We start from the raw sequence: 11,935 nt of genomic DNA, 5'->3' as shown, positions 1-11,935 counted from the left end.
TGAAATCCTGCATTCCAAACATTGTTACCCGACCAAATGTGATGTCACCATTGGCTGTACCATAGTTACCATAGTAACCAGAACTGTAGATAGATATTTCACTCCCTTTTGGGGTAACTACTGCTGTTCGGACACAGTTAACATTAATGAAAACTCTATAAACCCAAGTAGCAAAATCCTTTTTGCAAATTCATCTTTAACAAGATGTAAAGCATTCCTTTTAATTTTATTGTTCCTTATTATGTCTTCCTTCAATCATTTGAACAATATAATCACGTTCACGCATCAACATAACAGACTACATGCAATATGCACTTTTCTACTGCCATTTTCAAAAACAGGAACCATGGAAACCATGCAAAAAAATTTCAGCTACTTGGATTTTACATTTGAATCACAGTTGATGGCACAGGATGTTTTCATCAGGAAAAATTCTACAGGTATTATTGCACCGGATCATGCAGGGAAAGAAACAGTACAGAAGCAGGCAAATACACGCCAGCCTAGACTGCTACAGGACTCAAAACTACAGTACACAGCGTACACGTTTAGCACACCCTATCGCAAACTACTCAATCTTCGTCACTCATATTTTCAAGATGGAATATTCTACTTTCTAAAAGGAAAACTACAAATGCAGTACATGGTAACAAAAGCTGAAAAAGTGACAAATTTCAAGTTCATGGCCATGAAAAATCAACACCCATTTGGTTTGCAATACTCTACATCATCATCAATTGGTTTGTGCAATTCTTTCAAGAATGGCAAGAAATTTTGAATTTGTTTCTTTCTTTAAAGACTTGTGACATGAAATTTTTTGGAATATCATTCTACATAAGAGGAGCAACAGCTGTAACTTTGGAGACATTCTTCATTCTTGTTCTATAAAATAAAGTTTCTTATTCTTCTCATGTAAGTGTGTTGAAATACGAGGTACAAGCTGAAAGCGTGCGCTGTACACAATTTGTAATGTAGCGGTAATCATTGAAAAAGGTGAACCCTGACAAAAATTCACTTGGCACTGGATGTCACAAGCATACCCGTTATAACAGAAAACAGTAAACAAGGTAAAGACTAGACATTACAACATGATTTTGGAACTGGAAACAAGGGAGACTGAAATACTGATAAGTAAATCAAGCTATAGCTGATGGAGTTTTAATACCTAGCACGACATCGTAGACACTTGTGTACACTGGATGTGTGACACTGCCCAGGGATGACAGATTTCAGTTTTTCCACAATGCAGCAAAGTATTGCTCGGTTGCATGGCAAAATCTCTGGGAGATGCACACATCACTAAAAGCTGTGAACAAACTGATCAGCGTGGATAGTGCACGTAAGACTACAAGTGATGGCTGGTCAGTGAAGAAGAGATTACATGCCATCTTGATAAATAAAAGCTGGGTTTTTTTCAATCACAATGAAGCAAGACTGAGCAAGCACAAAGTCGGCCATTTTTTCGTGAATTTTGTTTGATCTAAGACACTATTTATATTGTTTGACATGTTTAAAGATACTGAATGAATGGGTGACCATGCATATATTCGACCCTGGTTTTAGACAAATTAAATGAAACCATCGCGAAAATGAATTAATGGTCATGACCATTAATTCATTTTTGCGATGGCTTCATGTATCGTGTCTAAAACCCAGGTCGAATACTCGCAATATAAATATTATTTCGTATCAAACAAAATTCATGAAAAAATGGCAGACTTTGTCCCTTTAAGCACCATCATGGCATCATGTGACGACATGCTGTCTCACCCAGTGAGTGTCAATAAGACAATGACCATGAACTTGAAAACTAACGTATATTACAAATCACAGGAAGCAAGAATACTGGGCCCTAGCAGAACAATTATACAAATCAACACTATCCTAGGGGCTCCAATTGCTTCAAGAGCTATGGGAGGCCCCCTAAGAAAGATAAAATGTCTTCATAGCAAAGATTGGACCTAGTGTTCATTAGAAGCACCCTATTCAACACAGCAAATGAACTGCTAACAAATTAACACTACCACTGCAAGAGACTGTTCTTGTGTACTTTTTCCCCCCTTTCTCCTCTTTTTATAAAAATTATATTCTGTTATGTTGCCACAGTCTCTTGAAGCTTCTTGCTCCGAAGAGCTGTAAATGACCATATTATTTTTTGCAGGACAAATAATTATTAAAATGAAACATCAATGAATGATTTGTATTAATTATTACGATAGAGAAAAAAATTAATATTGTAGAGTTTAAAACGGTGTACATGACTTCCAAAACCATCAAACAAATTACAGAGTTAAGGTTTAAGGTTCTTACGGTCTGAAAATCTGGCATTACATTTTCTTAAATACATCAAGCCAAACATTTTTCGTTATTGAATTTCCTCTTTCTATAGAATCTCTTTCCATTGACAGGATCTATAGATACTTTGGTATTGCAACGGTCAAAATAGTAACAGAGGTTGTCGGTTGTCTTTTATTCACTTTGTGGTTAACTTTGTCGGTTCTCAGATTTACAACTTACTGATGAAACCAAAAGTTTGGTTGTTTAAATAGCAATTTAAAATTTTTTTTTTTTCTAGTTTTTTTTACATGTCAGCATTCTTAAGTTACATTGCTATCCACATTTAAATATTCCTGAGGATCGATAGATCAGGGAGATATTATGCAATAAATGTACATGCTTGGTTACATCATCTACCAATTATAAGAAGAATGTGCCGCGGGAACAGATATTCAAACCCACATATTTTTTACACTAATCTCTGATCTACTGCTTTCACTGTCCTAGTTTTTCAAAAATCCAAAATTTACCTTTTCCCATAGAGTTAACACTGGGATGGCGGCCATTTTGTAATTCTAATATAAGTAAATGCTAGGTACTGTGTTTCTCTGGTACCACACTTTGCTTGGTGACCTGTGATTTTTGTTCTTGATTTGGTAAGAGAACGGTTGAAAGTTTCATTGAGGAAAGTTTGAGCTTAAGTTCGAGTCTTTCACTTTCAAGGCTTACACTACCTGAAGATATTGAGAAATATTTAACTGAGTCGCATGAACCAAACACTGTAACCATACCAGATTCAAATCACCTCTACTGAATATTTATGGTGGGAATATGGAAAATGTACTGTACACCAACTGAAAGCTTACCTTGAATACAATACTAATAAACATAAAAAAAATTATTGTATATAATCCAGTTAAGAACTCAAAGGCTACAAAACGAAAAGAAATACGGAAATCACACTTGAAAAAATAGAAATGCGTCTTGCACATACGATTGTAAATCTTGAGACTTCTCGCCCCGAAGAATTGTACTCAGCAATAAGTATATAACCTTGTGCCATCTGGCAATCAAGAACCACATTAAAAATCATCCGATTTAAAGGAATGAGCTTGGTTGTGGTCAGTATCAAAAAATATTTTTTTTTATGTAATTCTCTTAAAGGATCTTACTTTGAAGAGTGTATACTATCTCGCACACATAAATACATAGAATATTGTGATCATAATTCTGAAATAAATCTGCCGAAAAAAATGCTGAATTCAGCATCCGACTTGGAGAGATCTCAATTTACAGGATACAATGTACTAGAACAACAGCATGGAACAACGTTATTAAGTTTCTTTTACGTTTTTAATATTAAAACAATATCAGGAATATACACATCATATATTGTGGGGCCCGAAGTTAATTTTGTATATGTTTATTCTTGTTGTTTGTTCCATCTGTTGTTGAGAAGTTAGACTGGTGTATAGCGGTGAAGTTCCCCTGGCAGCTATGGGCAAATACTATATAACCCTTTGAGTGCTGTAATTTTTCCCACCAAAACTTTAGTGCAACATCTTGCCAATTATTATGAAATTTTCTGTAATTGTTTTGATAATTTTAGACCAAATGGAAATTGTGTTTTGATTGCTACAGTTTTTAATTAAAATTTTGGCAAAAATGTGAAAAAAATTGACAAGAGTATATTTTGTAAGGGCAACAAAAATTGACTTTGGCACTCAAAGCATTAATGAAATAGTGCCTATAATAGGATTTGCGGAATGAATCTCTACTTGGGGAAGTTACACAAACTGGTTCCAATGTGGATAACACAAATATCTACATATCTGAACCAGCTTAGTGCTCCAACCTTTTCAACACAATGGTTTAGCCCAAATTCATTGTTTATCAATGGTAACTATGGACCTTTTCATAGCGAATGGGGTGAAATAGTTTCAACTGCAATGGAGGCCTGCTGAATACACCAAATTTGTAGATTCTAAAGACAAAAGACAGAAACAATTTGGCCAGCCAATTTTTCACCTACCCTGTGAAATCCTTCACGCAGGTGGCATACTTTTTAACAAATTAGCCATGGTCTGTCTGACTATCGGTATCGACTTGTTAAAAAACCTGCCTCCCATAAGCTGGCGAAGAAATACTTTCTGCAGTGAAATCTTGGACAAGTTTACCTCTTGAAGCACCTCACTCCGAAGAGTCATTGTTTCCGTATAAAAAAAATTGTTAACTTACAAAAAATCAGTACAAAAAACTATTGCATAGTGTCTCTTGAAGCTTCTGGCTCCGAAGAGGTTGAGTTTCTGGCAAGATCTTTTCCAGAGTCTACAAACTTGCTGTATGACAGCCTGGTCCATGTAAACTTTTTTTTTGCCCTGGTTCACAATCTAACACTTCTGCTATTAAACTACACCTACAGAATGTGAAAAGTAGTGACTGGTGATGAACGACGATTCCTTTTTGTAAAGAATCACTCTTGTGTGGAGCTGGTGGTATAGTGACTGGCAAAATTTTGTCACTGCAAAAATAATGGCTGGCTACCAATTATACATTGTAACTGTTTCCAGATAAATAGAACCCCATGAAATTGGTTAATTCTTATGAAGCTTTGTAAACAAAAGTATTCTTCTGATGCCCTTTTAAACTTGCAAGAAGCAACATTTGATGATTTCCCCGACAGAGGGATGAAACTAGCTCTAATCACCTAATCCCCTAGCAAAGCCTTACTTTATCTGAGCTTTCATCCTGCAGTGGCTGATCACAAGTCATTAGCAACTTTCTTTATAAATAACAAAATAAAGTACGGTTTCTGAAATTTTGATTTAAAGAGCTCAAAAACTGTCCATAACACCTTTCATCCACACAGCACAAAAGCACCATGACAACAGCAATGAAACCAAACTTGTCCAGCCTTTCTCTCCGATACAAGTATGTCATAAGGGTCTGCATGGGGTTACGACATTTGACTGATCATTGGCTAGGTACGCAATGTTTAGATACACAGTATATCTCTATCGCCATGGTGATCATTTATAAAATAACCACATGCAGATTTGCTAGACTCAGCAAAACTTTACAAAAATGCTAAAAAATCATCGACGTGGATTTCATTGCTGTTCTCATTATTGCTTCTGCGCTGTTTGGATGGAGACGGTTGTAAAATAATGCCCACTGCTATTATCGATTTCCAACCCCTAGTTTTCTACTGATAGTAGAGACGGAAACACTGGGTAGACAGAGTTAAGCTTTCTGTATTTGGGATTTTTCAACCCTACATGAACAGGCTAGCTCTTTCACAAGTTGGTCTTCTAAGTGGACATGTAAATACGGATATCATGATAGCCACACTGATCTTGTGAACAATCAGATCAGATCACGAAAAGAAACTATTTTTTTGATCGGTTTAATTTAATGTGTCACATTTGTGCATTGTAATTATCTGTGGCACTGGCTGTCCCTTGTAGTGAGATGTATTTCATGGCAGAATTGTCAGATCTTCATGACCTATGTTATATTGAAAGACCCCTTGTGATATCAGTCTATTCGGTACCATACCATTTGACTTTTCAGTCAAAATATTCAGTAAGATTCATTTTACTCCATGGCACAGATGTGTGTGTACATACAAACAAAGACACACACACAGACGTATACAGCACCACACTTTTGAACCACATGGAGTTTTCTCACAGATGGGGCATGGTTAGCATTTAAACAAGCACACTTCATGACCAAAGCCTTAACTGACTACCAAGTCTTGATAAAATAAAACTTTTAAAGATGTACTTTTACATTTAATTTAGACCAGCAAGCACCCTTTCCTTAATGATTTGTTTGTTATAAATCTTGGATTTTGGCGAGATATATATTGAAAGTCATTTGTAATGGGGTGTATTCACAGCAGACTCTTGAAGCACCCTAACTTCGAAGAGCTGTTACAATAAAAAAATCTTTTACAAGTAAAGTTCCCTCCTGGCCAAAGCTCTGAAGAGATGGGGGCAATGTACATATAAACAACAGACTTGTATCAATCCACTTTTATATAGCCGTTATCCTCTCTCTTGAAGCTTCTGGCAACGAAGAGTTCCAATTGTCATGGTGTCAAAAACAGTCGCTCACAGAGCAACGTTAATGAACTTTTCTGTGATTCCATCAGTGAGATATTGGATCATCCCACCCTGAAGAGCATCAATGGAATTTTTCAGAGCGTTTCCGGACTGAAAAATTACCGATTTGCTCCTTGTAATTCACGCTATTGGCTAAACGTCACATATTCGTTGCCGTTATCGAACTGAAGCCGCGAGTACTGCCCGAGCTGTGGCGTTGCTGTGCCGTTACTCTGCTGCGTGTTGTTCGGCTGTGTGCTGGCAAGCTCTGCTTCGTCGTCCCTATAGTAGGCGAGCACACTGTCCGTTTCTTCAGTTAGGTTTTTGTACACTGGTCTGTCAAACTTCATACGTGCTGGCAGGGATGGAGTCCTGCGTCTGTGAAACAAAATAATAAGAGGAGATGATGTACAAGCTTCTGTTTGTGTTTAGCTGAAAGATGGAATTATTTATAATCTCGGTTGAAATGATCAGCTATGTCAGTCTTTTATCTCAAAATTTTATGTAAGGTAATTCATTGCTAACTTTTATATAGGAAAGTTTAAGCTATTCTCTTTCATTATCAAGAATGAAAATTTGGGGTCACCATGCGAAGTCGAGAATTAAAGAAACAATTTGCCTAAACTCAACTGACGTTTGAAAATTAAAATGGCCGCTTTACTCTGTGATAATGCTACGGGGAAAATTCAGTTTTTTTAATGTTGAAAAGACAAGAAGATGAAAACGTCATTTACTCTACGGTCAAAACATGGAGACCAGAATATGAAACTTAGAATGTCTCAAAAACTGTCTCCAAGGTGCATACTACCCTGACCCTCCCATGCCCATTTCCCTGTGTAGAGGTCCAACTTTACAATGGGACTGGGTCAAACCATGGTGATGAAAGGGTGAAACGTCCGCGATGTCAGTGAATTCCCTGAGAAAATGTTCATACAGATGCTACTATGAATAAGAACGCGTTCATATCAGCACAAAGTCACAGATGTAAAACTGTCTATTGTCAACTCCATATTGAATCAATGAATTTTCAAGCTATGAGAAAATGACCCTCATGTGACAATATTATTGTCCAACTGCTTGAAAACAGAAACATTGGCTTACTTTTTCCTCATGTAGATTACGACGATTACTGCCACAATGGCGAGCAGGAGTACTATCAAGAGGGGAAGTAGAACGCTGGAAACACTGCTGTTTTGGACAGATATATGGGGCTGCACGGTTGCATTGTAAGGCTTGGCAGTCCCCTTCGATGAAGCAGACTCTGTCGCTTTTCCTGGCAGATAACAAGGAAAAAACATAAAATCAGATGAAAGCGATCTAGATATAGATAAAATAAAATAAGCAATTCCCAGGAATTACGCACTCTTTTACAGTAAGGGCCCTTTTTGTGATCCCTGGGATCGCCTTTGTTCTAGTATGTAAGAAGATTATGGAGGTGTGATACCCTTTTGTTTTCTATTGAAACTGTAATCTGGTAATGAGGAGATCCATATTTCATGGAGTATTTTTGGCATGGCTTTGAAGAGCCAGTAGCTGTACCTTTTTGATGATTGTTTTTCACTATTTTGATTTTGTGTGTCAGTTGTAAGTCCTTGTTCTACTGCTCAAGGCATGTTGAAACACCAACTATTTGGTCTGTCAACACAGTACCTGTGTGTGTAGAATGCACTGTTACCGTTTACATTTGAGTTCTGGTCCAGACCTCACTTTGACAGGCTGAGTACTGTGTATCTCAACATGCTTTGGGGAGTACAGCGAGAAAACTTAGTTGACATTTAAAACAATTAGAGAAACACCAAACGATGCAGCTATTGGCCCGCTGAATAATGATGGCTGACATTATTGTATGCCTTTAGCTACCATCTACGTTTCAAGTCTAAATAACCCATAATATGACCTTTAGCTACCATCTACGTTTCAAGTCTAAATAACCCATAATATGACTGCTATGCTATATAAAAGCTGCTGATGAGATGCATTACTTCTGTGAGATACAAATAATATTATAACAATACAGGCTGATAAGTTAATAAATGCATGTATATCAACTGTTCAACTTAGGCATTACAGATGCTCAAGAGCACAATTCAGAAGGCCATCAGCTGTTTTCTACATCATTGAATACATTCTGTATCTCCCAGGTGATGTTCAAAGTTGTAGCACTGAATTCAGCTGACAGCATGATGAAGTTTCATGATCAATTTGCTGCCCAAATTTTCTGGGTATGATTTCCTTTGAAATTGATTCTGTCATCTGCATCAATACTTTGAATACGAATCTTTAACTTTTGAATTTTCAGAATCACACTTCTCAAAATCAATTTCTCAGGGCTTTTGGTGATGCCTTAAGCACAAAAAATGATGTTTCACAAATTCAACTTGGTGAAAGAAAAAAATATTAATTCACAACAGTTGTAACTTTTTTACCACTTTTTTTCAATATGGAAGAAATGAAGCTGGTGAAAAATAATTTTTGCTGAAGGTTGATAAACACTTGAGAATGGCTTCACAACTAGTGCATTTATTTCTGGTAATCCTTTTCATTAACCCTTTGAGTGCTGTAATTTTCCCGCCAAAAATTTAAGTGCAACATTTCACCAATTTTTGTGAATTTTTCTGTCAATTTTTTGATAATTTTGGACCGAATGGGCATCAGTTTTCATTGCCTTCAGTGTTTGATCAAAATTTTTGGAAAAATTTGAAAAAAAATTGGCTGGCTTATATTTTAAAAGATGACAAAATTGACTTTGGCACTCAAAGGGTTAATTGCTTTGGTACATCGTGGCAAGGAATACCTGCAAACGATGGGGAAAGTCAAAGGATCATTTACATGCATACTTCCCTCAGCAAAAACACTGAATCCCAAGGACACATGAGGCTGGCAAATGCTACTGGAATGATTCTTACAACATATGATGGACAATGCAAGTTAGTTGCACACAAATTATTATGTATATGTTATATTTTCAAAATCAAAATCTTAAAAAAGTCAGGTCAAAACACCCCACTAAATAGGATACTTAAATTTGATATAGGATTAATCTAGAAGAGAAGTTACACACATATCCAGCTACCTTACCTATATTTGACTTAGTGAAAGTCTTTTCAGTATAAGTCTTTTCAGTATTAATACTATCAGTTCTGCTTGCCTTAGTTGAATGGCCTATAGTTTGGTGAAGGGAAAAGGAGTGTAAAAGTAAAAAGTAAAGAGTTGATAAGCAGCATAACGTGCAGCAGTAAATAAGAACCACAGGTAAATGTCACAATTTATCCCAGCGCAGCGCAGCGCAGCATGCAAATAAGCTGAACAAAGGGCAGCAAGGCATGCAATAGACTCTCCACAGTCGCTGTGCCTTGTTTTGTGCGCGCCCACGATGGGCCTCCATTCGAAGGCTACGCTGTGCTAGCTGTGAGCACGCGCTGCCAGACACAGCGACTGTCGGTTCTTGCAAGTGTATGAATATTCATAAGGGTAGTGTCGTCAAGAGAAACACCTATCTAACTGGGCGGAGAAAATTTTTACTAGTAGCTGGTAGACTTATATACGCAGTATGTTTTTATTTTTCATTTTTCATTTTATTTGGCTATGGTACTTGTCATTTTTTGTTGATTAACGGATGCGTGGAGTTCTATAAAGTACCCGGATCAGGCAGAAATCCGACGCGGATCGCTTGCAAGAACGTCCAGACCCTGGGATTCGCGTCGCGTCTATGAGGGCGCCGCGGCGTGTTCCAACAGGGAAGAACGCGAATCGCAGGGTCTCTGCCAGACTAGGCATGCAAGTGAGCTGAACCCTGCACACGAGCGTTTGAGGCGGCAATCTAATGGTTGGAGGAATGAAATAACAGGATGGCGGTTTGTTATCTGCGCGTGCGCAGTTGTGGTTTTTAATTGTCAACCACGCCATTGTTGTGCAACTCGTGGGTGCTGATTGCTGGGCAATCGCGATTGAAAAGTTAGTTTCAGAAGACTAGTTGACGTGCACGAAGAAGGATTCCTACTTTGCTATTGTAAAATGAAGAAAACTTGCTGTATTTGTCAAACGAAGACCTCGTCGCGTTTTGATAAGGCTGATTCCTACGCACAAAATTTTGGTTCATGTTTTGGGGCCGCCGCAGCAGGTAGGACTGGATTTTTATGCATGACATGCAAAACAAGTTTACGAAGATTTTTAGAGGACAGTGACCAAGATTTCCACCATTTACTTGACTCGAAAGGCCAAAAAGGAGGAACTAAAGGACGTAGGCAGCTTGGTGGGAAAAGGCAAAAACTATCGAGGGGTGCAAGTCCTTCTTCGTGCACGGCAACTAGTAGTGATGAGACTATGGACTGTGAACAGTGTGTTGACCATAGCTTTGAATGTATAGCTTCTGCTGGTGCATTTGGATCGCTTTGCCCTGATGTCATCATCCAAATTCTCTCTTTCTTAAACATTTCTGATGTCATACATTTTACTTCAACTTGCAAGTTTTTACACACGTTTAGTGCTGATCCAGTTGTTTGGCACGAGAAGTTTGTTCATGATTTCCCTGAGAGAAACGCATCACTGTTAGTGTTATCTCATAAGACAGATTTTGTCCAGAACACTACATCATGGTATGAAATTTACAAATTTTCCACCTTTTCGAAACTGGATCATCAAAAAGACACAGAAAAATACCTTAATCATGTCAAACAACTCTCACGTCAAGTGAATAATGCACATAAGGAAATTAATGAGTTGAAAGGAAAGTTGGTTACAACTCAAGAAGTTTTGACTGATGTCCTTGCCATGTCACCATCAAAGCCACTTACAGTAACACAAGAAAAGCTATTCAGAACTATGACAATCATAAAAGAAAGGAGGAGCACTGATGGAACCATAAAAGCCATTAATACTAGAGGGAGGGCAAAAGTGTACATTGCTATCCCGCAAACAGAAACACCATCCGTAGATGCTGCAGAAAGAACTAAGCGAGCTAGGTGCCAGCTGATTGAAAAAATTGAAAAAGCAACCTAGCGGCCGATATAGCTCCGCTGTGTTTATGTAGAGAATAACTATTTTTGACACATGTTGATGAAGAAGTGGAAATCTTTGATAGCTCAATGTAATGGCCAGAAAAAAGTGGCTAAAATAAGCTGCAAAAATACACAATGTCATCATACTTTGAATATGTCACATCGGATCATCCCTAAGAACATGTCAACCAAAGCTATCTGATGAGTAGTTTTTTGAGAATGAAATTTTCTGACCAAAAATGGCAACAATTGCCCCCCAAAATAAAAATTGCAGATTTCATCATCATTTCAAAAGATCAAATTTAGTTCATCTATAGAAACCTGTATACCAAATTTCAAAGCTGTTAGACCAGTACTTTTTGAGAAACACATTTTTGACCAAAAATGGGAAAAATTGCCCCAAAATTTATAATTGCAGATTTCATCATTATTTCAATAAATATCATTTAGTTCATCTATAGAAACCTGTATACCAAATTTCAAAGCTATCAAATGAGTAGTTTTGGAAATACACATTTTTCGACCAAAAATGGCAAAAATTGCCCTAAAATA

At 37.3% G+C, this 11,935-nt stretch overlaps 1 protein-coding gene across 2 annotated transcripts in view; it reads right to left on the bottom strand.

The window, feature by feature from the left end:
- Nucleotides 1–6,497: 6,497 nt before the first annotated feature.
- LOC139118940 (low-density lipoprotein receptor-related protein 6-like) overlaps nucleotides 6,498–11,935 on the bottom strand; it is an 85,013-nt gene continuing 79,575 nt past the window's right edge. Inside the window, exons 19-21 of one of the 2 annotated variants that reach the window (XM_070682515.1) lie at nucleotides 9,465–9,548; nucleotides 7,488–7,659; nucleotides 6,498–6,764 (exon numbers count right to left, since the gene is read on the bottom strand). In XM_070682515.1, coding sequence (XP_070538616.1) covers nucleotides 6,533–6,764; nucleotides 7,488–7,659; nucleotides 9,465–9,548 — 488 coding nt within the window. In that variant the 3' untranslated portion in view covers nucleotides 6,498–6,532. The remainder of the gene's footprint in view (nucleotides 6,765–7,487; nucleotides 7,660–9,464; nucleotides 9,549–11,935) is intronic. The other variant, XM_070682516.1, reaches the window with a different exon arrangement.

The sequence above is a fragment of the Ptychodera flava genome, chromosome 19 (assembly GCF_041260155.1).
Source record: "Ptychodera flava strain L36383 chromosome 19, AS_Pfla_20210202, whole genome shotgun sequence".
NCBI classification, from domain to species: domain Eukaryota; kingdom Metazoa; phylum Hemichordata; class Enteropneusta; family Ptychoderidae; genus Ptychodera; species Ptychodera flava.
This window is presented reverse-complemented; position numbering and strand designations above follow the sequence as displayed.